The sequence below is a fragment of the Polyodon spathula genome, chromosome 9, assembly GCF_017654505.1.
Source record: "Polyodon spathula isolate WHYD16114869_AA chromosome 9, ASM1765450v1, whole genome shotgun sequence".
NCBI classification, from domain to species: domain Eukaryota; kingdom Metazoa; phylum Chordata; class Actinopteri; order Acipenseriformes; family Polyodontidae; genus Polyodon; species Polyodon spathula.
In genome coordinates, this window is record NC_054542.1 from 37461188 (window position 1) to 37483242 (window position 22055).

General features: G+C 34.7%; 1 protein-coding gene across 13 annotated transcripts in view; it reads left to right on the forward strand.

Moving 5' to 3' along the window:
- The window catches only part of stxbp5l (syntaxin binding protein 5L), a 150087-nt gene that overhangs the window by 113610 nt on the left and 14422 nt on the right, over positions 1 to 22055 (forward strand). For 3 of the 13 annotated variants that reach the window (XM_041259422.1, XM_041259423.1, XM_041259426.1), the window contains exons 8-22: positions 178 to 301; positions 1796 to 1874; positions 3642 to 3796; positions 4424 to 4496; positions 4972 to 5119; positions 6056 to 6123; positions 6296 to 6336; positions 8225 to 8442; positions 8890 to 9044; positions 9662 to 9787; positions 10365 to 10516; positions 11208 to 11279; positions 12565 to 12630; positions 17686 to 17790; positions 19767 to 19817. In XM_041259422.1, coding sequence (XP_041115356.1) covers positions 178 to 301; positions 1796 to 1874; positions 3642 to 3796; positions 4424 to 4496; positions 4972 to 5119; positions 6056 to 6123; positions 6296 to 6336; positions 8225 to 8442; positions 8890 to 9044; positions 9662 to 9787; positions 10365 to 10516; positions 11208 to 11279; positions 12565 to 12630; positions 17686 to 17790; positions 19767 to 19817 — 1633 coding nt within the window. The remainder of the gene's footprint in view (positions 1 to 177; positions 302 to 1795; positions 1875 to 3641; positions 3797 to 4423; positions 4497 to 4971; positions 5120 to 6055; positions 6124 to 6295; positions 6337 to 8224; positions 8443 to 8889; positions 9045 to 9661; positions 9788 to 10364; positions 10517 to 11207; positions 11280 to 12564; positions 12631 to 17685; positions 17791 to 19766; positions 19818 to 22055) is intronic. The other 10 variants (XM_041259428.1, XM_041259432.1, XM_041259434.1 and 7 more) reach the window with 6 other exon arrangements.

A 22055-nucleotide genomic window follows, 5' to 3' on the forward strand; every position in this document is an offset into this window, starting at 1 on the left:
CAAAGGCACCTATTTATAGGCACTATTGTGTTACTGATGTTCTTTTTTCTTTTCTTTTTTCTAATGCATGCGTGCAACTGAATACACATTTTATTTTCCAATATTCGTGATTATTGAATGCCTGCAGTAATTCGTCCCAGTTTTTTAATGTTGCTGTCTTGTGTTCACATCTTACAGGCCATCCATTCTATAAGCTGGCATCATGAAGGCAAGCAGTTCATGTGCAGCCATTCTGACGGCAGTCTGACCATGTGGAATCTGAAAAACACTGCCAAACCTTTCCAGATCACATTCCCTCATGGTAAGGGTGCAGTCAATTTACGTGACACTTACAACCACTGGTGTTTGTCTTTTAGCTGCAGTCTAGTGTGATATTAAAATCAAACCTTCTTACACCATATGACAAAGACGGCTGTAGTGGGGACGTCAGACCAGAAGAAACATACAGTATTGTGAGATGGAATGAAAAATGGATGCTCTGCTATGCAATTTATTATAATAAAATAAAACAGTATATAAAAACAGGACACGGCACTGGCAGCCAAAACAAAGAGACAAACAAAAAATGAACTACACAGACATTTCTTATTACTACTATTCTTATTATCGTTACCTCTGTCTCCAATCCCGTTCTCCACTCACCGAACACACAACCCCGAGTGAGTGAAAACATGCTGTTTTTATGCAGCTGTACCGAGACTCAATTGCTAATCAATCATTCAACTGGAGTCACGGTATAACTGCACGTGAATTAATAAAGTGCAATTCCCTGTGCTCACATATTAGTACATTTTACTTGCACGTGAAATGCTGTGCAATCCTTGTGCCTAAATACAAATATACATTTTAAACACTCGTATTACACAGACCAGTTTATATACCGTGTACCAATGATATACTATACCTATACACCAACATTAACACACAACATACAACACAAAATGCATGAGGGGCGGGGCACTTTGCCACATATACCCCCCCTTGTGCAAAGCACACATGGCCTCAATGGCCACCTCCCCCCTTAAAATCTCAAAAGTCTCGCTCAAAGTCCTGGGCCAAGAACAGGGACTTTAAGGAGTTGATGGGCGGCAATGTTGCCAGTAGAATGGCTGCTACTGGCCATGCTGTCAGCAGACATACTGACAGTGGGGTGAATCTCTTCTCCCGCTGTACCACTGGCAGCTGAAATGCTGCCAATGGTGAGGCTGTCAGCAGACGTGCTGACAGCTCCCAGACTGACTCTTTCAGCCGGGGGAAGTCCAGCAACTGTCCTTCTGGTGAAAGGAGAGGCAGCTCCTGCTCCTCTCCCCCTGATGGTGATGGACGCAGAGGCAGCTCCATCTCCTCTTCTCGTGATGGTGGGGGAAGTAATACCAGAGGGGCATTCACCCTCTGCTGGTGGACGGGGACCCAGCGGGCATTCACCCTCTGCTGGTGGACAAAGACCCAGCAGGCATTCACCCTCTGCTGGTGGAGGCGATGGAGGCAGAGGCAGCTCCTGCTGCTCTGCTCCTGCCAGTGGAGGTGGCGGAGGCATGTAGTCTCCTAGCGACGGAGATGGGAAAGGCGTGTAGTTTCCTGGCGGCGGAGGTGGGAGCGGCCTGTAGTCTATCCTTATTACAGGGGACTGGTGTGAACATAGCACTTCAAGTGTAAGGAACTTCACATCAAACACAGAAGAATGGACTGCACCAGAAAGTTGTTTTGTATTTTGCTATAGAACATCCTGTGCCTGAGTGCTGTGTTTGGATCCTGTGTGATTTTTTTCACTGGTATTTATTTTCTTCAATCACAGCAAAAAGCCAGAGAGATGGAAAGAAACCAGACCCATGCAAGCCAATCCTGAAAGTGGAATACAAGACATCAAGGAGCAGGTGTGTTTACTTCAGTTTTGACACTGACCTGCTACCTTACTTCGGTCTACTTATAAAAGCTACTGTGTCCAAGAGCAAAACAGTTGTACAGAAATAAGAAAATAGTTGTGGCACTTTCTTAAAATAAAAAACACAGCTTCAGCAGAAAATAAAAATGCACTGTAGCCAGTTTCTATACAGTACTAAAACATAAAAAAACTATAAAACTTAATAAAATGTAGTTTGAAAAAAAAAAAAAAAGTACCAGCATTTTAGTTTGTACAATACAATACTGTTGATGTTTTGAATTAACAAGGAAATGCTATATATAAGTCAGCACTCACATATACAACCCTATAAAATTTTGATTTCAGTGACAGTTAAACAAGTGTTTCATTTAACCCGTTCCAACCCATGTCCGATTTTTCAGGGAACGCAAAAAAGATACAATGTCAAAAATACATTGCTGAAAGGACTTTGTTTTAAAATAAGTAGGCATCCATTTAGATGTACTGTAGTCGGTGCTGTTGGTACAGTACTATATTTTCAACAGAAGAAGTATTTTAATTCAAGACGATATGATTCTGAAAATATCAATTGCCAAAAGAGACGACACATGGACTGTAATACAGTACATACATGTTACCCATACAGTACATAGCATGTTACCCATGCACAGAACTGCGTAAAACCTACAAGGCAATGCAATTCAGCAAAAGATTAAAAAAAAACACCAGTTTCCAGAATTAAAACAGTATCCAAAGTCAGTATTCAAAATTGCAGAATATGGTGCTTGATAAGGCCCTAATGTCACAGTTCACTTGCAAATGAAAATGCACAAAAGCAATTTATGATTATAGATTTTTTTTTTTTTAAACTAATTTGGGAGGTTGCCATCTGGGGAAAGGGGTAGGGGGGTGTGATGGGGAGGGTGGCATACACGGGGATGGGAATATTATTTTGTTACATTTTGATGTATTATGTATATCTAATTTCTCAAATAAAAATATGATCACAAAAAAAAAAGAAAAAAAAAAAAACATTAGGTAGATAGGTTACGTTTACAATTAGGCATGCCTAAAATTCAGTGGTAGAGCACATCACACATTCACGATAAAGAATCAAGAAGGGCTTAACATATTTAATGACTGATTCAATTTGGAGTTGCTGCAGTATGTCCACTGTTTTGCCATTTCAAATATTTTCACAAAACAAACATTGCACATTAAAGCTACAGTCTGCAAAGCAAAAGCACATCATGAAAAACCGCATGTAGGTGAAAAACGCTAGAATAAAAGTCGCTGCATTTAAAAATATATAAATACATGTATGTGAAATTTATAACTGGCTTTATATAATCTCTGTAAGTAAAAAACTGAAGTGTCAAGTGTGAGAACACAACATGGAAAATAATAAATTAACGTAGCATCCAAAGTTGCACCATAGCTTTAAAATGTTCAACATAGTTCTAAGCGCTTGCAGTGCCTTAAAAAAAAATAAAAATTAAAAAAAAAGATTTGTAGCGTAACAGGAAAATAATCAATGAGTTAAATCTGGAAAAAAAGTGCTGTTTTAAGTTTTTTGGTTAAATTTAGGAAAAATGATTAAAAAAATGTATATTATTTGTGAAAATGTTACTTTCTGCTAAAAAAAAAAAAAAAGAATTGGAGGGGGGGGTTTGATCATGCAAAATGGTGTGTTGAAAGGGCAGTTTTTTTTTCTGGAAATATTGGATTAATTTCATTAGCATCATCATTATGATTCACAATGATCCCATCTTCTTTTCAGTGAGCCATTTATTATCTTCTCTGGAGGGCTGTCATATGATAAAGCAGGTCGAAGACCTAGCTTGACAATCATGCATGGTAAATCTATCACAGTGCTGGAAATGGATCACCCCATAGTGGAATTCTTAACACTTTGTGAAACTCCCTATCCAAACGGTAAGTAAGGCTCTATAAAACACATTTTGTGTGAAATCAAGGTTGACATAGCTGTGCATTCTGAATTTATTTCTTCAATTATGAAAATATATATATTCTGCATTCCCTCTTTTCCAGTGAACGAAAAACAAAAAGGGTAATTTGGCATGCTGAAAGCAAACGTGCTTCATGTTTAATATGAGGAATGACCCACATTTCCTCCAACCTTACATGCTACTGCAAAGTCAAAGATACAATTTAATCCACTGCACCCTCTATAACCTTGAATTAACCCATTGCAAAAAGTTAAAGAACAATTTTAGGCAACATTAAGAGGTTAAACTACTATTTTAGCCTTTATGCCATATATATATATATATATGGAGAGAGAGAGAGAGAGAGAGAGAGAGAGAGAGAGAGAGAGAGAGAGAGAGAGAGAGAGAGAGAGAGAGAGAGGAGCGCACCAGTTTAAGGGAGAGCCCAGGAGTCATATTTAAAACCCTCTCAGGTGACGTGACCCTCCTAATCACATGTTTCACTCCTACAAAGTAAAGGACCAATGACACCTGGAATGCAATTTGCATTTCACCCACATATATTCAAGGTAATATCATAAGACCCAATTAACCAAGAGCCTTTTTATTACAGAATTCCAGGAGCCTTATGCGGTAGTTGTACTGCTTGAAAAGGACTTTATCGTTGTGGACCTAACACAAAGCCAGTACGTATATTTCATACAGACTTTATGAAAGATATTTACAGCAAAGCTGTAAAACAAGTGTATAGGTCTAACACATGCAACATATGGTACTAATGTTGGAAGGACCTTATATAGGTACAGTATGCACCCACCTAAATGCATTTAAATATTTTATAACTTTCGAGAAGAGTGAAGTGTTAGCTTAAGTTGCCCCTTTGTAAAATTATTAAATGTATAAATAGGCTGAAATAAATGTAACATGAAACTGTTACAATTTAAGGGTTGGAAAATGGTGAAATGCTCTTGAATTGCACCTTTAAACCCCTAGTCATAAGAGCTGTATTGCCAGTACTAATTATCTCACTGTTACTGAAAACTCAGCAGGAATTGATTTGTATTCAGATGACAGGAGCATTCTAATGAGAATCTTCTGCGAACCCGAAGTACCAGAATGTTTCAACAAATGACCTTACTTTGATCTCTTTTATTCCAACAGCTTTCCTATCTTTGAAAACCCATATCCTATGGATATTCATGAATCCCCAGTTACCTGCACAGCATACTTTGCTGACTGCCCTCCAGAGCTAATTCCTGCTCTTTACTCTGTAGGTGCCAAACACAAAAAGCAAGGCTACAGCAATAAGGTAAGTAAGAGCCCATTCAACAAATTAATTATTCAAGCAATATGGCAGATAAACAACATCAATTGTTCAAACAACCCTCAAAAACTGAGCTGAAAAAATGTGCTCTTTCTACAGGAAAAGGACAACAAATTACATTTTTATTAAACCTAAATCCCTAATGAAATCTACATTAATTGTGAATTTGTAAGTATAGTACAAAATCTGAACACAGCCCAATTGAGATCATAGGGATTGTTATTAAGGTGCACCACAAAGCCGACATATTATTTGTTAATCGGTTTAAACACTCCTTAAATGTATCATTTAAAATTGTTGTTTCCAGAAATAAAAATCTTAAATACAGTAGCTTGAGTTATGGTTAATTATTTTAACAGTAAGAAACCTCAACAAATCTGTGCAAAGTGTACCAAATGTGAAATATCCTTGAATGAAAGCTTAAAGACATTGGTATTTATTAAAATCTTTTTTTTTTTTTTTTAAGTGTGCACTTCAGTGTAAACAAAAGTTTTTCTCAACTACATTGCTGAATGAGAAAGACCCAGAAGCACAATGCCATATGACATTCAGGAAGCAAGAACATTTTTCAGTACTTGGATATCTAAATTAGTGGTTATCCTGAGATTCCCCCGAGTACGTGGTTTATGCAATCCAGGGAGATTCTCTCAAAAAAACATCTGAAAGGTATCTTGGGGTATAGGTTGATGAACAGTTGAGTTATTGGCCAGGATATGTGGACATAAATATCAAAATAATCATAAGTATATTTACAGAGGGTTCTGTAATACTTTAAGATTATTTAAGTTATTTGTGTGAATCCTACTACCTTTTTCGTAATTCTTCTTTATATTTGCTTTTATTTAACTGTAATATTAATTATGTAACATTAATTAAGTAACATTAATAGTATACCCTGAACAATTGACTCTTCATCTTTAGGAATGGCCAGTCAGTGGTGGCACCTGGACACTGGGAACACAGACATATCCTGAAATTATTATTACAGGGTATGTGCACAATGTTGAATGAATTGATGCTTCAGGTCCCTGGTGAATATGTAAATATGATTTCAGATTTTCTGTGTATAAAGAACCTGCAGCTATTGTTCTTTTTACTCTATTAGTGTTGACATTTTTCTTTAAACACTAACTGGTGATGTTGCTTGTTCTCTTTCTGCAGGCATGCTGATGGATCAATAAAGTTTTGGGATGGCTCTGCCAGTAAGTTTGCAGACTCAGCTATTTTTTGTGGTACAAAATATCTTTAATGAAGCAACTGACTGTACTATACCTGTATCATCACTAAGAGTTTTGAAGTTTTTTTCACTTTAGAATAATAAAAATACATTCTTTTGAATTTAATTAATGGCTATAAGGAGGCAGTGTGGTCCAGTGGTTAAAGTCCAGAGCTTGTAACTAGAAGGTCAGATGGTTCAAATCCCACTTAACCTCTTTGTGCACCATCATGTGCATGAGATGTTAAACCAATGTCCTATTGTAAGTGACTCTGCATATAATGCACAGTTCACAACCTACCTCTGTGAAGTACTTTATGATGGTGATCCACTATGACTGTACAAAACACTAGGAATGCCTGCTCTTTCCATTAAATAGACTGACAAGGTGAATCCAGATGAAAGCTATGATCCCTTATTGATGTAACCTGTTAAATCCACTTCAATCAGTGTAGATGAAGGGGAGACAGGTTAAAGATGAATTTTTAAGCCTTGACACAATTGAGGCATGGATTGCGTATGTATGCTATTCAGAGGGTAAATGAACAAGACAAAAGATTTAAGTGCCTTTGAACAGGGTATAGTAGTAGATGCCAGGTGCGCCAGTTTGAGTGTATCAAGAACTGCAACGTTTTTCATGTTCAGCAGTTTCCCATGTGTATCAAGGATGGTCCACCACCCAAACGACATCCAGCCAACGGCAGGCCAGTGGTCAAAAATGGTTCATTGATGAAAGAGGCCAAAGGAGGCTGACACAAATTGTGCAGAGCAACAGACAGGCTACAGTTAGTCAACTGACAGTCCAGTACAACATTGGTGCCATAAAAGAATGCACAACTCGTCGTACCTTGACACGAATGGGGTATGGCAGCCATTTATCTAACAGAGTTCCACTTCTTTCAGCAAAACACAAGAAATTGTGGTTGCAGTGGGCTAAGGAACAAAAACACTGGACAGTGGAGGATTGGAAAAACATTGCCTGGTCTGATTAATCCCGATACCTGCTGTTTCACGGTGATGGGAGGACTAGGGTATGGAGAAAAACACATGAGTACATGTATCCATCATGCCGCATGTCAACATTGCAGGCTGGTGGTGGTGGTGTGATGGTTTGGGGTGTGTTTTCATGGCACACATTGGGCCCCTTGATAAAAGTGGAGCAACATTTGAATGCCACAAGATATCTGAACATCATTGCCAATCAGGTGCATCCCTTCATGGCAGCAGTGTATCCATCTGCTAATGGATTTTTTCAGCAGGATAATGCCCCATGCCACAAGGCTAGGATTGTCCAGGAATGGTTCCACGAACATGACAGTGAATTCAGCTTACTGCAGTGGCCTGCCCAGTCACCAGATCTCAATTCAACTGAGCATCTGTGGGATGAGATGGAACAAGCTATTCGGAATATAGTTCCACTACCAGCCAATTTGATACAACTGTGGGAAGCGTTTGAGTCAACATGGGCCAGCATCCCTGTGGAACGCTTTTCACACCTTGTGAGTCCATGCCCCGATGAAGGCTGTTCTGAGGGCAAAAGGGGATGCAGCTCAATATTAGGAAGGTGTTCCTAATGTTTTGTACACTCAGTGTATGTGTGTGTGTGTGTGTGTGTGTGTGTATATATATATATATATATATATATATATATATATATATATATATATATATATATATATATATATATATATATATATATATATATGATATATGTACAAAAAAGGGAGCAGGAATCTGTTAGACACATCTAGGTCTCCATGAAACTGATATTTGCAATTGTATTAGCAAACCAGGTGGGTTTTAAACCGGTATCTAGTAAATCTAAAGAAATGACCAAGAAAAACAAATGTTTATTGTTGTCCTCAATGTGACAGTAACCCTTGAGATGCTGTACAAGCTGAAAACATCCAAGGTGTTTGAAAAGCAGAAGGTGGGAGAGGGGAAGCAGGTAGCGGAGATTGTGGAAGAGGACCCATATGCCATACAGATGATCAGCTGGTGTCCTGAAAGCAGGATCCTATGTGTCACAGGCATCTCAGCTCATGTCATACTTTACAGATTCAGTAAACACGAGGCTACTACTGAAATAGTGGTAAGTGTTCCTGTATAAATCCTGCACTAATGAGGCCCATTGATTCTTCTTTCTTTACGGTCTCTATGTCTGCATGTTTGTACCTAAGTCTATTTTATAATTTACAGTATACTCAATTACAGTATATTTTAATTGGATGTTTATAGCCCTTTGTTTCAACTGAGCAACATAAGTTAATAATTAGTAATTAATAATGAATAATTTATTTGACACTACAGATAGGGCAGGCTTATGCTCTTACTATTGCATTCCTAGTTACTCATTCCCCAGCATACCACTCAGTCAATGAGCATACCCACTAATGTGTAAATTGAATCTGAACAAATGTTTCTCCAAATGAGTTATTGGCAGGATCTTTCTTAAAAATGTTACCCTCCAGCTAAAACATGAATTAAACAATGACTTGTATATTATTATTATAATTATTTGAGTGTTATGTTTTTACAGTCACTAGAGGTTCGGCTTCAGAATGATGTGGAGGACATTATCACCCCAGAGGCGACTGAGAATATCTCTCCATACACAGAGCCTTCCCAGCCCATTACAGGAAGCCCCCGCAATGTCTCTCCAGAGGGAATTAAGGACAGCATCCCCTGCCTCAAGTAAGAGTGTGTGACTGAAATTACAGCTACTGACCAAACAGAATTACATTTTTTATAATGAGCAGACACATTATTTAGTGTCTATTCCAGACTTTATTTGACTTCTATATTTTAAAAGATTTTGGTGATAGTTAATGTTGCAAAAATCAAGAAGGAAATAATTTAAGAGTTGCTTGGTACTAGTTGTAAAATCAAACAAGCAGACCTAATCACAACCATTTTTTAATATCATTAATACCCAGGTGCTGTTTTACATATTCTTACAGACAGAAATACACAAAATAGACTAAAGTTAGATATTTGATTTTAATAACCTTGGCAACAAAATAAGATATATCGATCCAGGAATATATCCCCCTTTTTTTTTTTCGTGATTTGTTTTTCTAACTGGGTACTTTTTCTTACCAACTGGGCACTTGCCTCAGTCAATTTCATACTTCATACAGTATGTTAGGCTATAGGTCTAATAATCCTGTTTCACAAGCACATATGTTCACTTTATATTAACAGCACTGTTTCTAACAAGGGAGCATTATATTCCCTTTAGAAAACAGTACAAATATACTGTAGTGTTTTGTTTTAGTTTTTTATTTTTTTTTTATTTTTATTTTTTTAAGGGTGAAGTCTCGTCCAGTAAGAATGCCTCAAGGCTACCAGGCAGAACTGGTAATACAGTTGGTGTGGGTAGACGGAGAGCCTCCCCAACAAATAGCAAGCCTGGCTCTGAACTCAGCCTATGGCTTGTAAGTGACATTGTATATTGTTTGTTCAACCATAAATTACTGTATTTCTGTGTTAAAGAAAGCCACAATAAGGTATTGACAAACAACAAAAAGTGGAAGTACCAAAAGATGATGTTGAAGTTAAAACAAATGCTTATGTTGTAATTATAACAGGGTCTGAGATTACAGCAGCAGTTTGCTTTGCATTATAGACCAATGGATACTCTGAAGACACTGTAGACATCATCAGCAGTTATTAAGTCTGATCTGCACAGTGTTAAATAAGATGGAGTGTTGAGTTACTTAAGACAATTCATTGGGGGTTAACATTGTAATTTCTGGCAAATTTGAAAGAAAATAATTTGTACTGTAGAAGGTATTATCAGCATACGTCAAATATGACTGACAAATTTCAAACTCTTCCACCAGAACAAAGTAAAGGAGTTTATTTTCTAACTGGCCTTTGGGGAAATGTTGCATGTCATTTGGTATTTAAGAAAGAACTACCAGCTTGGTATATTTTGAAACTGAAGGTTTTTTTTTGTTTTTTGGGTTTTTTCTTTTGTGTATATATGCGTTTTTGTGTTGGCTGATACAGGGTTGCATTTGGGAATTCCAATGGCCTAGCTGTAGTGGATTTCATCCAGAAGACAGTTCTGCTCAGCATGGGAACCATTGACCTTTATGGTTCCAGTGACCCATACCCGCGGCAGCTTCGCTCTCCACGCAGAAGCAAGCAGCTCACAGCAGGTAGGGAGGAGCACAACTTGCATGCTGACTGTCAGTGTGCTGCATTTGGAGGTGCCAGCACTGCATGAGTTTCCTGTTTGAGCATGTTATATATTATGCTTTCTTTAGCTGGCTGCATTTTACTAATCACTGTACACAAACTATGACATTTTTTTAGTTTCAATAAATACACAAATTCTTTATTCCATTCCAAACATTGGCATCACTGAATTTAAGCACTGCATTGATTATTATTATTATTATTATTATTATTATTATTATTATTATTATTATTATTATTATTATTTAACAAATGTGTATCAGTAATGGTACCGAATATTCATTTTCTACATATTAATTGTAAAAACAAAAACAAAAAAGCTTGTAGTTAATATATTGTAATTTCAATCATCCAAATGAAGGAAGCAGCCTCTAATTAAAATATTATTATAATTAAACCACAGAGCACAATGTATTTCATTTGATTTAGCGTGCTGGTTTAGAATCGATCTGGGAGCTATCTTATTCTTTGCTTTTAAATTGTTTTACTTGGTTATGTCAAAACAGATAAAAATGCATGTTTGAAGTTTTTGAATAATTTCCCGATGGCTGACAGGGGGCTGCTTTGGGGTCACTGTCCTTTCACTTTTGGCCTGTTTCTCTCTCTCTCCTCGGCGTGCTGATGATGCTGATGTTCTGGCATGCCTGACAGACACCTTTTGCATGCGCGGCCTGTCTAACATTTATTCAGATTCAAAGAAAAGGATTCGTACATCCCACCAGAGTAAGTCTAATTATACAGGAGGACACTGGATGATGGTCTATAAGGAATTCTGGAGGCCAGGGAAATACACAACTTCACTGGGGCTTCACCTCAGTCAACTCCAGTCCTGTGCCTTGAGCCTTCAGGTTCTATGTTATTATGTTAATTGGCTTAATTACAGTTGTGTTTAATTGGAAGAATATTTCTTTTGTGAATGTACAGTAAAACCCCAACAAGGTTTTGATAATGTTCACACATCATTACTTCTACACAAATAAATACCTAGACGTGTGTCTCTAAGAGAACATTTCTGTGCACAGATAAAATGTTTTAGTATTTGTTTCAAAATGTGTACTGGGCTAAATCGGTAGTTAAATATAAGGCAGAAATAGCGACCAATTCTTATGTAAATATCTGAAGGCTGAAGCATTTCTAAAGAATGGATTTGACTGAATAGTACAGAAGTACAAAAGACTGCATAATCACCTTTGTATGCACTAACTGCCTCAAATGTCATTCAGCTTTTAACTGCCTAACACACACACAAACACACACACAAAAAGAAAAAGAAAATCATATCTTGATGTATGATCCATTTAATTTCATACAGACCTTGCTTTTCTGTCTAGATCTGTAAGGTATAATACTTGACATTGAAAAAAAAATTAAAACAAAATGGGGTTCAGTGATGTATCACCAACAATAAGGGAAGCATTGACATAGTTTGCTTATGGAATATGTGCAAGGCTAGTTTACCACACTGGAAGATGAAATTAAGTGGACATACTGAGTGTGTTTACATTACACATACATATATGCATGACTTGCATTTTAAAGACCCAACCAAACTGTGAATGTCCATCTATTGTAAGAAGGCTATAGGGCTTGAAACTGCACAGGTAAGTGGGACAATAATATCTTCCATTATTAGGCTGGGATTAACAGGATATCTTTTGGGCTCTTTTATTTTTAAAATATTAGTATCTATCTCCTAATAATCAACACATTAATGTCCTTGAATAGTTTATTCTGTATAGGCTTAGCATTATGGGCTGTGGAATTGTGTTATGAAAATCACTAATCGCAAGAGCAAATTCAGTAGTACAATATACAGTAGAAAATATTAAACATGTAATTAAAAAAAATAGGTTTCTATAAGATGTATTTATGATGAATACATTTGCATGGTGGAAAGTGGTTTGCAGTTGAAAAGAAACCCTTCAGGTATGTATCTTGTTAGGACCATATAATTTGGTGATGCCATTGTCCTTTGATTTGACATGTAGCCTGTACATTTTCTTTTCAGGTCTATCTGAGCTGTCTGACAGCCCTGTTTCCTTGGAGCTAGAACGCTGCAAGTCTCCCACATCAGGTAATGGAAGTCTGCGTCTGTTTCAGTCCTATGTCATACCATTGGTTGCTGTGTTTTCATTAAACCGTTGCACAGTTTAAATACAGGAATGTAATTGCATTATAGATTTTAGGAACTGAATTCATGGTTAGGAAGGGTATTGGTAGGTCAGGATTGGCAACTGTGGCCCTTCTTAACCAGGGGCTAGATTAAATCTAAACCAAAATTCAAGGGGCAGCACAGTCAATGTGGTGACTTGTGGGGGTTTGTCATTAAACATGGTATAAAGCACGCTCATTTAAGCGCTGTAGAACCCACATTTGGGGTTCTACAGACAGGTCAATTCTTAAACAGTTTTTATACTGTACACCTGAAGACATATTTAAATAACAACAGCACACCACATAAACATAGTATAAAATGAGCATTATATCATACCAAAGTACACCGAACACAACTCTGCACGTATAAACGGCACAAAAACACAGCTTTTTTTTTAAATACTTATTATTTGCTTTTTAATTAAAAGGACAGTGACCAAGTGAAACCTGTTTAATCCTGGTGCTCATACTAGCATTATGTATAAATCAGCATCATTTTTGTACCAAATACCTTTTGAAATGTAATGTTGTTATACCACCTACAATCCAGAACCAAAGCATGTCATTTTTCATTTTTAAGTTTTTAATAAAGAATGTTATGTAAATGCGTACATGTCCATTGGGTGTGGTACATCTGCAGTAAAATCCTTGTTACATAATGCAGAAAATAAAAACAAAATGAGTACAATGGACAGTCCTTCTACTGTATGTACACATAGTTCAAATGGTTGTTTATCATGTTTGTTCACTATTATCCAGCATCGTTTTCAATAAAAAGTGAGTCTAATTTCATAGAAATTGTAAAGTCAGTTCTCTCCCAAAAGGTAAAATACACACGCGTTATGTCTCTGCTCCCATTTTGCGACACTTCATATTTCAGAAATTGTTTAATTTAATTTGAGTAAAAGAAATCGCAACTCAAAAGCTGTACAATTCTCGCAGCTTCTCGGAACACACATCCACCTTCGTTTTAGATTGAATCTGGACCCTAGTCCTCTTTCCAATGATGTTCTTAATTATTTAATTGAATCAATTAAACCTCCTCCTAGGGTTGGAGCTGTCCATCCCTGTGATCGTTACTGATTTTGTAAATTACAGTTGAAGCAGCAATTGGAAAAAACACTGGATTATGCCAGTGATGTACTGTAGTGTTTGTACACAGGCATGATTTGAAATGTAGATACAAAATTATATAATGGGTTAGAGTTGCTACAGTGAATCCCTGTTATAAGGTTCCATACACGCACTGCGCTAAAATGTAAAATGGGTGATTCTAAACAGTACCGGTAGCGCTATACAGAGAAATATTGAAGCTTACCTGTTTGTTCGTAAACTGTCTGTATTTATTGTTTTGTTGTTTTTTTGGAGGTGGGTGTAGGTGTGTGTGTGTGTGTGTGTGTGTGTGTAAACAGATTATACATGATGCTTCTTAGTATTCATGTATTGAGATTTTTTTTTCAAATATCTTTTTCCTTGAGGACAAAATAGCAACAACATTTTAACTTGTTTTAATGAAATGTTGTCTGGTTGGTGACAGACAACCGTATAGTTATAGAGCTGTTATATTATTTTGGTACCAGTCATGTATCTAGGGTCTAGTATTAACTTTATCTGAAGTAAGTGTTAGTTAAACGTACCTTCTGATGAGCAGTTATTAGGGTTCTGAGTCATCATTGTATTGTTTCTTATTAACTGTGAAGCAATGAATCATTATGAATAAAAAAGCTAGTGCCTCCAGACATTTTATGTGAACTTTTGTAAATTGATGAATAGATTATGTGATTTTAGGAAAACAAAAAAAAAATCAAGCAAATCACACAATATACTGTGGATCACATTCAATTCCTATTTAAAATGTTTCATAAACAAAATGCAAACCAGATTTCACTGGATCATAAAAAATGTGTATGAGTAAAACATCATCTACCAGTGAAATAGGGGTCTTTAAATATTAGCACACATTACACAAAGCAAACGTTATTATGTTTCTACATATGGCTTCTGCAGTTTTATTGGGGTTTATAGTATTGTCACGGGGGCTGTGCTGCTCAGGAGTTGCAGAATTGAGAACAATGTTAAGTGGGTTCTCTCACTGAGCTTTTTTGATTGACTTCACACATCCACTCTGATAGAACTGCAGCAGCAGTTTGTTTTAGGTTTTTATAAATCATGTGAACATGACAAATAAATAGATGTATGCAGACTGTAACATTTTTTCAAGTTGAATAATTATTTCAGTGAAATGTTTCGTTTCTTAAGGCACAGTGTTATGAATTCTAAGTGGTGGTTATGTACAATAGCATCTGTGCAGCAGAAAATACAGTGCTCTGATTGACTTGTGATGACGGCATGATTTATCAACTAGTGAGTACATTATGGAAAACAAAAGCTCTGCAATAACAAAATACACAAAAGGGTTTAATATTTCATTTAGTTGGAAATTGTAATCAAGTTTCTGTTGATTTATGTTTCATCATTCATTTGTTTAACTCATCTTACCCTTTTACGTGTCTTCTAAATGATGCAGTATTTACAGTTATGCTGCCAGCATTGATTTATTTGTAAAAAAAAATATGTATATTATGCCCAATGTGATTGCTTTGTAAATATAATATGAATTAAGTTTTATCAGTCTTACACTGTATTAATTTATTTGGTTTTGAAGATGCAATATCTATTTAGCACCTTTAGTGGCATTGAAATTATTATTATTATTATTATTATTATTATTATTATTATTATATATTATTATTATTATTATTATTATTATTGTTGTTTATTGTTGTTGTGTGTAGTTTTTAAGCAATGTGTATTTTAAAGATATTTAAAAAACCTTTCGTAGCAAATCGTTTAGAATTGCCAAATAACGGTTTATGTTAAATATAAAGTCTACAGTACTGTCTATGACAGATCTATACTATATATATATATATATTATATATATATAATATATATTATATAATAAAATATATATATTATATATATATATATATATATATATATATATATATATACAATTTATTTTATGAGAAAAGCCATTTTAGTCTTGCAATACATTAATTATGAGGACTGATCTAAGACTAATATTTAATTTCTCCATATTTAATTACCAAATTAATGTTAAGCGCTTGAAGCCAATGAAGAGAGGATGTTTAAAAAAATGCATTACCTGGTGACAGTCCCCACGTCATGTTAAACAATTACATTTTAAATCAAGAGTTTAAACAAATTCTGGATAATCAGGATGCAGACTAACCAAAATGGAACCTCCAACCATAGGCGTTCCTGAGATAATAATGCAGCAAGTAATTCAAAGGGGTTATTTCAGTTTCCACTGGGGCTGAACCACTTAATGACACCAATCGTTGCCATTCAGTACAGCATTTCACAAGGCACACAGCAGTGTATCCTCAGAGCTGGGGAATATATCAGGTCAGTGACTGCAAGGTGTCATTGACAGCTGATTGGCTTAAGTTAGTCAATTCTGAGACACAATTTTTTTAAATCACAACTGATTCAATCATGAATTCCAATTATATTACAGTCTGCAGTTTGCTTCAATAACATCGTGTTACACGTTTAAAATCCACAAATATTTCCCAAACAGCAAGTTTTAATTAATTAATTAATTAATTTTTTAACCTGTGGTCGTAAAAGGAACTTATACTCATTTAGGCTTTAAAGTTTTACTTGAAAACTCATTTTGAAAGCTAAAATGGACCAGCACCAACAGCAAAGGGTTAAATCAAACTGTATGGCACTGCCATAGCTTCACTTCAGAGTGGTTATTGCTGTGCTGTGTAATCCGGATTATCTTTTCATATTTTCATCTGAAATAGTTGCTCAGTGTTAAGAAGGGTTGCGTGTGTTTGTGTATTATATTACTACTGATAAGTTCAGTAAAGAACTGTATGCTTAAAACTTGAGGCAGCATGTGCAAGGTATTATTTGAATGCTGCTTGAACCCTTTATTATGTTATCTTGCCATCTGTAATATGTAATGAAAATATGTATAGAGTCATGTGGTGTTGCATATTATTATTATTATTATTATTATTATTCCATGAAATTGATTTGACTTCATTACCACTAAGTGTGTGTGAGTGTGTTGTAAGTGTGTGCAGTTGCCTTTATAAGCATGCTGACTGGCTCTTGTCAAAGAGGGCATGAGCATTTGCAGTAGTGCCTGTATAAATATATCTTATTTTTATAAAGGTTTGAGGAGGTACAATCACAAAACACATCACTATTTAGTTCCGGTAACTTCATAAGATGAACCAGTTGACTTGTCTTTACTGTATTATTATTATTATTTAATTTCTTAGCAGACACCCTTATCCATGGTGACTTATAATTATTACAAGATTTCACATTATTTTTACATACAATTACCCATTTAGCAGTTGTTGTTTTTTTTTTTACTGGAGCAATCTAGTTAAATTACCTTGCTCAAGAGTACAGCAGCAGTGTCTTCCACCTGAGATTGAACCCATGACCCTCCAGTCAAGAGCCCTAACCACTACACCACACTGCTATCCTATATAATCTACTGCAGTTCTTTGTCCAGTCCAGTGTAGTTTTCAGTTATTCAGGCCTACCAGACAATGAACATACTGTACACATTTTTTGCCAATTTCAAACCAGCCTTCAAGTCTGAAATGTACAGTTTCCATTTGAGAACTTCAATTTCATGTTGAAGAATGTCAAGTCAGTTCATCAGTGATGTTTCTCATTCCATATAATAGTTGTTTTGACACACAGTTTTGTATGTTCTGGTAGGCCTGGTATTCCAAAGGCGTGGAAGAAGTTTTCCAAATTGTTCAATTGTCATCATGGGTGGTATTTAAAAAAAAAAGGTTAGGTGATCGAAGGATATGCCTGAAGCTTTCTTACAGAATTCATCTTTATATTTATTTACTTTTTATTTTATTTTGTCAAGGATGCAGCGTCTTTTTCTTTTAAAATTTTATTTCAGTTCCTCCCCCAACCACACCTCATAATGATCCCCGCACCTTTCCAGACACCCCAGCAAATGTGAAAGCAAGCCACTGCAGCCCAGTGTTTTACTTGCTGGACAATGGTAAGCGTTTATTACAAAGGTGCAGCACAGTAATATCAGGGCTAACCAGAGCTGCAGATGTCCTGCATGCACTGCTCAGACATTGCTTCTGCATCACTGCTCTCAATGTAATCACTGTAATAATGAAGCAACTGGTCCATGCTTGCTGGGCTCACTCATCTTGAGTAAAGCTCGCTCATTTGTATGTGCAAATAGATGGATGCAATGATGACAAGAGAAAAGTATATGGGTGAAACATAATGTATTTATATTTATGTGTCTATTTAAAGATAGATAGATAGATAGATAGATAGATAGATAGATAGATAGATAGATAGATAGATAGATAGAAATAAATGATTTATGTTTCACACATAAGCTAGTCACATGTATGCAGAACTTTTATTATTATTAATATAAAATTAATATAAAATTACAAACCAAAATATGCAGCCCCCCCCTTACAAAATATGAAAAATAAATACATTATTATTATTATTATTATTATTATTATTATTATTATTATTATTATTATTATTATTATTATTATTATTATTATTATTAATATTATTAATAATAAATAATAATAATAATAATATGTGCATACATAGTCGATTTTTTATTCTATTTATTCTAAAAATAAACACATAGGATTTTTATCTTGATGTTTCCTATAACAATGTACACTACAAATGTAAATATTGTTACATGTCAGATACACACATTGAGGTTTTCTTTTTTGAATATGTCAGTGAACGCCAGGAATAAAACTTAAACTTTACTTGCGAACGTTATTTATAGAAATATATATATATATATATATATATATATATATATATATATATATATAGTATATATATATATATATGTATATACACACACACACCTATAAATTAAGATTTATATATATATATATATATATATATATATATATATATATATATATATATATATATATATATATATATATATATATAGGTGTATTATTATGAATATGTCTTCAGGAGCCAAACCTAATGTACTCAAACATACCCTTATGAACATTCTAATGAGTTCAATACCAGTACTCATTAAAGTGTGCTAAATAAAACAATTTATGTCAGTTTGTCATAAAAATGACAATACACACACACAATTACTAACTGTGAACACAAGAGGGAGCTTGAAACTTGCTTTTCTCTTGTCATCATTGCATCCATCTTGTTTACTGTTAGACCCACGGCAAAATACTATAATTCTTTAGATACATTTGACAAAATCTCTCTGTGAATGAATACATACATATAACATAAATGTATTAAAGACGGATGCAGGCGTTTCATGCTGCCTAATGTGATTGAGTGCAAATCAAATGAAAATCTATTTTTTCAGTTTATAATAGCAATAGCATCCTCCACAGCTGTCTCTCCTTTGGCTCAGGACACCTAACTCTTGCTGCAATCAGTTATTTAGCAGAAACATACTGTAGTTTAAAAGGCATAATTCATGAAATGTTCAGGTGGATTTTATATAATCATGTCGTTATGAAGCAGACTTGGCTGGATTTGATAAGACAGTTAGGATAATAAATATTATAAAAACACAAAAGGGCTGAAATTACATAATCACTTACTTCAGCATTGTATTATATTGCCCCAACACTTATTTTTTTACAGTTTAAACTTTTAATTTGTATTGAAATGATCAAGTATAAATAACATAATTTCAAATGGAACAAGCTAACATGTATACACATAAACTATAAAATGTCACTGGACTAAAAAAAATCTCCTGCTTGCACTTGTGATCTTGGGCATGGCGCTGCAGTTAAAGTTGTCTTGCTGGGAATGTAGATGGTTGTCTGAGGTTAAGCATGCGATTGTCCTGGCCAGCACGGCTGCTTGCAAACTCTGAGCACATATTGCATGCTTCTGGGTTTTTTTTTTTGTTTTTTTTTTCAGTTTTCTTTCTTTTGTAATTATTAACGACTGCCTTCTTTCCTTTTTCTGTTGTTGCAGTTAAAGGACCAAGAAAGTTAAGTCTGCCGACAGATCTTAAGACTGATCTTGGTACGGTAGGCGAAAAGCCAACAGTTTTAAGCTTTTAAAAAACAAAACAAAACAGAAAATAACTTTTGGACATTTTTTATATATTAGACATATTAACCAAGTACCAGTAATCATTTCTCAGATCATATGGTTCTGTTGGCTACATTTGACATTTTTATTCCTTTTATTTATTGATTTATTTGTTTTGATATCAGCACCCTTTCTTTACTTTTTAATCTTATGCTGGTATTTTATAAATATATATATATATATTATATATATATATATATATTATATATATATATATATATATAGGTTTACCTAGTTGTCACACTTTGTGAAAGACATAGAAAAATATCTTATTAATTGGTATTACATGCCCAGAACGGTATGCCAATTGGAGCTTTCAGACTTCATTAAACCATTTATGTTTTGCATTCTGCTTGAATATCTTCTCCTTTGAACCAGTATGCAAGGAATAAAATAATTATTATAAAATAATGCTCCAGTGGCTATTTTGTTCCAGTTGACTTCCAGTCACTTTCACAGGGTCATAACAGCAAGTTCAAGTTCAAGTGATTTCAATGAGCAATCAATTAATCAATTAAAAAGGACGATTCAAGACTAGTGTAGTGTACTTGGTTTTATTGCCTATGGATTTCAACTTTAAATTTAGGATGGTCAAATTTTAAAATAAAATAAAATAAAATAAATTACTTGTAGATCAAAGAGGTGTGTCAATGTGGCTTCTTTCTATAGATAGAAGACACTTTGGGTGATTGTATTGTACATGTTAACATCTCAGGTAGGTATTTGACCGAATCAGCTTAGGGCTTGTGGATAACTAAAATGGCGGAAATGGATAGGGTCATATTTCATTTATATGACCCCATATTTAATATTTCATAGTTGATTTATTCACAACGAAGCCCAAACTGATGAAGTGATGTTATATTTCTACATGGGATCCAAACACTCCATGGGTTCCTAATATACCAAACAAAAATATATATATATATATATATATATATATATATATATATATATATATATATATATATATATATATATATATATATATATACAACGATTTTCTTTCAAAGTGTTTACTTCCATTTACTATAATTTACTCCTATCTTTTTAAAAGAAATTTTACAAATGTAGAACCAAATAACTAATACCCTCTCCACATTACCTAAATAACCACATGATTGATTCCACATGAAAGGTTTTGTGTACTGCAAACCTGATTTAAGTATTAAAAATGGACATTCCTGAAATCAGTCCTTACCACTTTGTGGATAGTGTTACTTAATTCACCTTTACAGTGCAAATGCTTGAATATGGGACCACCGTGGCTTTTGCAATAAATAAAAAGTTTCATTCTACATGTGGTACCTTATCATTTTTGATTGTTTTAATCGTGCATAATAAAACAATTGCTTAATATACTGTATTTGTATTAATTTAATCAGGTAACAGGGTTATTTCTTCCAGTGTTGAATTAGGAATCACTCCTGTACATTTACCCTTCTCACAATTTTTTTTTTGCAGAAGGTCCCTCCTGCTTGAAAAAATGTATGAACACAAACTAACATAAAACACTGTGCTTCACATACAAACACTTATGGAAGAAACAAAGAAATGAGTTAAGAGACACTGACTATAATTATTTACTGCACAACTGTGAGGGTCCTACATTGATGGTGCTGCACATGGTACCTGTAAATGGATAGTATGTGTTACCAAGATCTCTTTTAGGTCATTAACTCGTGTCTTGTTTGTATGATGTGTATATTGCTATATATTTTGTATTGCCTCTGATAACTGTAAAATCTCATTATGGGCTAAGTTAAAGTGTTTTCAAATATCCACTTTCAGAAAGCTGGTCACACTTAATATCAATTCACAGGGTGTCTATTACAGCAGATTGAATTTAGCATATATGTTGTTTTCTTTATCACCCAGTGCATACACAAAGAATATAACCTTTCATCCCAATTGTATTGCATAAAGACTGTCAACATTAAAAGTTTAGTTAAAATAGTTATGCAGTACCATTTCTACCGCCAAATGTTGCCAGAGAAAACAAAACAAAAAAAAAAAAAAAACTCGACAAAAAAGGACAATCTGATATACATTTGATTTATGAGGCTAAATAATACCTCCATAGTCATTAATGTCAACTGGTTCCATTCACAGAGTACCTTACCTGAAGTAATCTTACATTCTAACACTGATAAAAAATAAACTGCTACA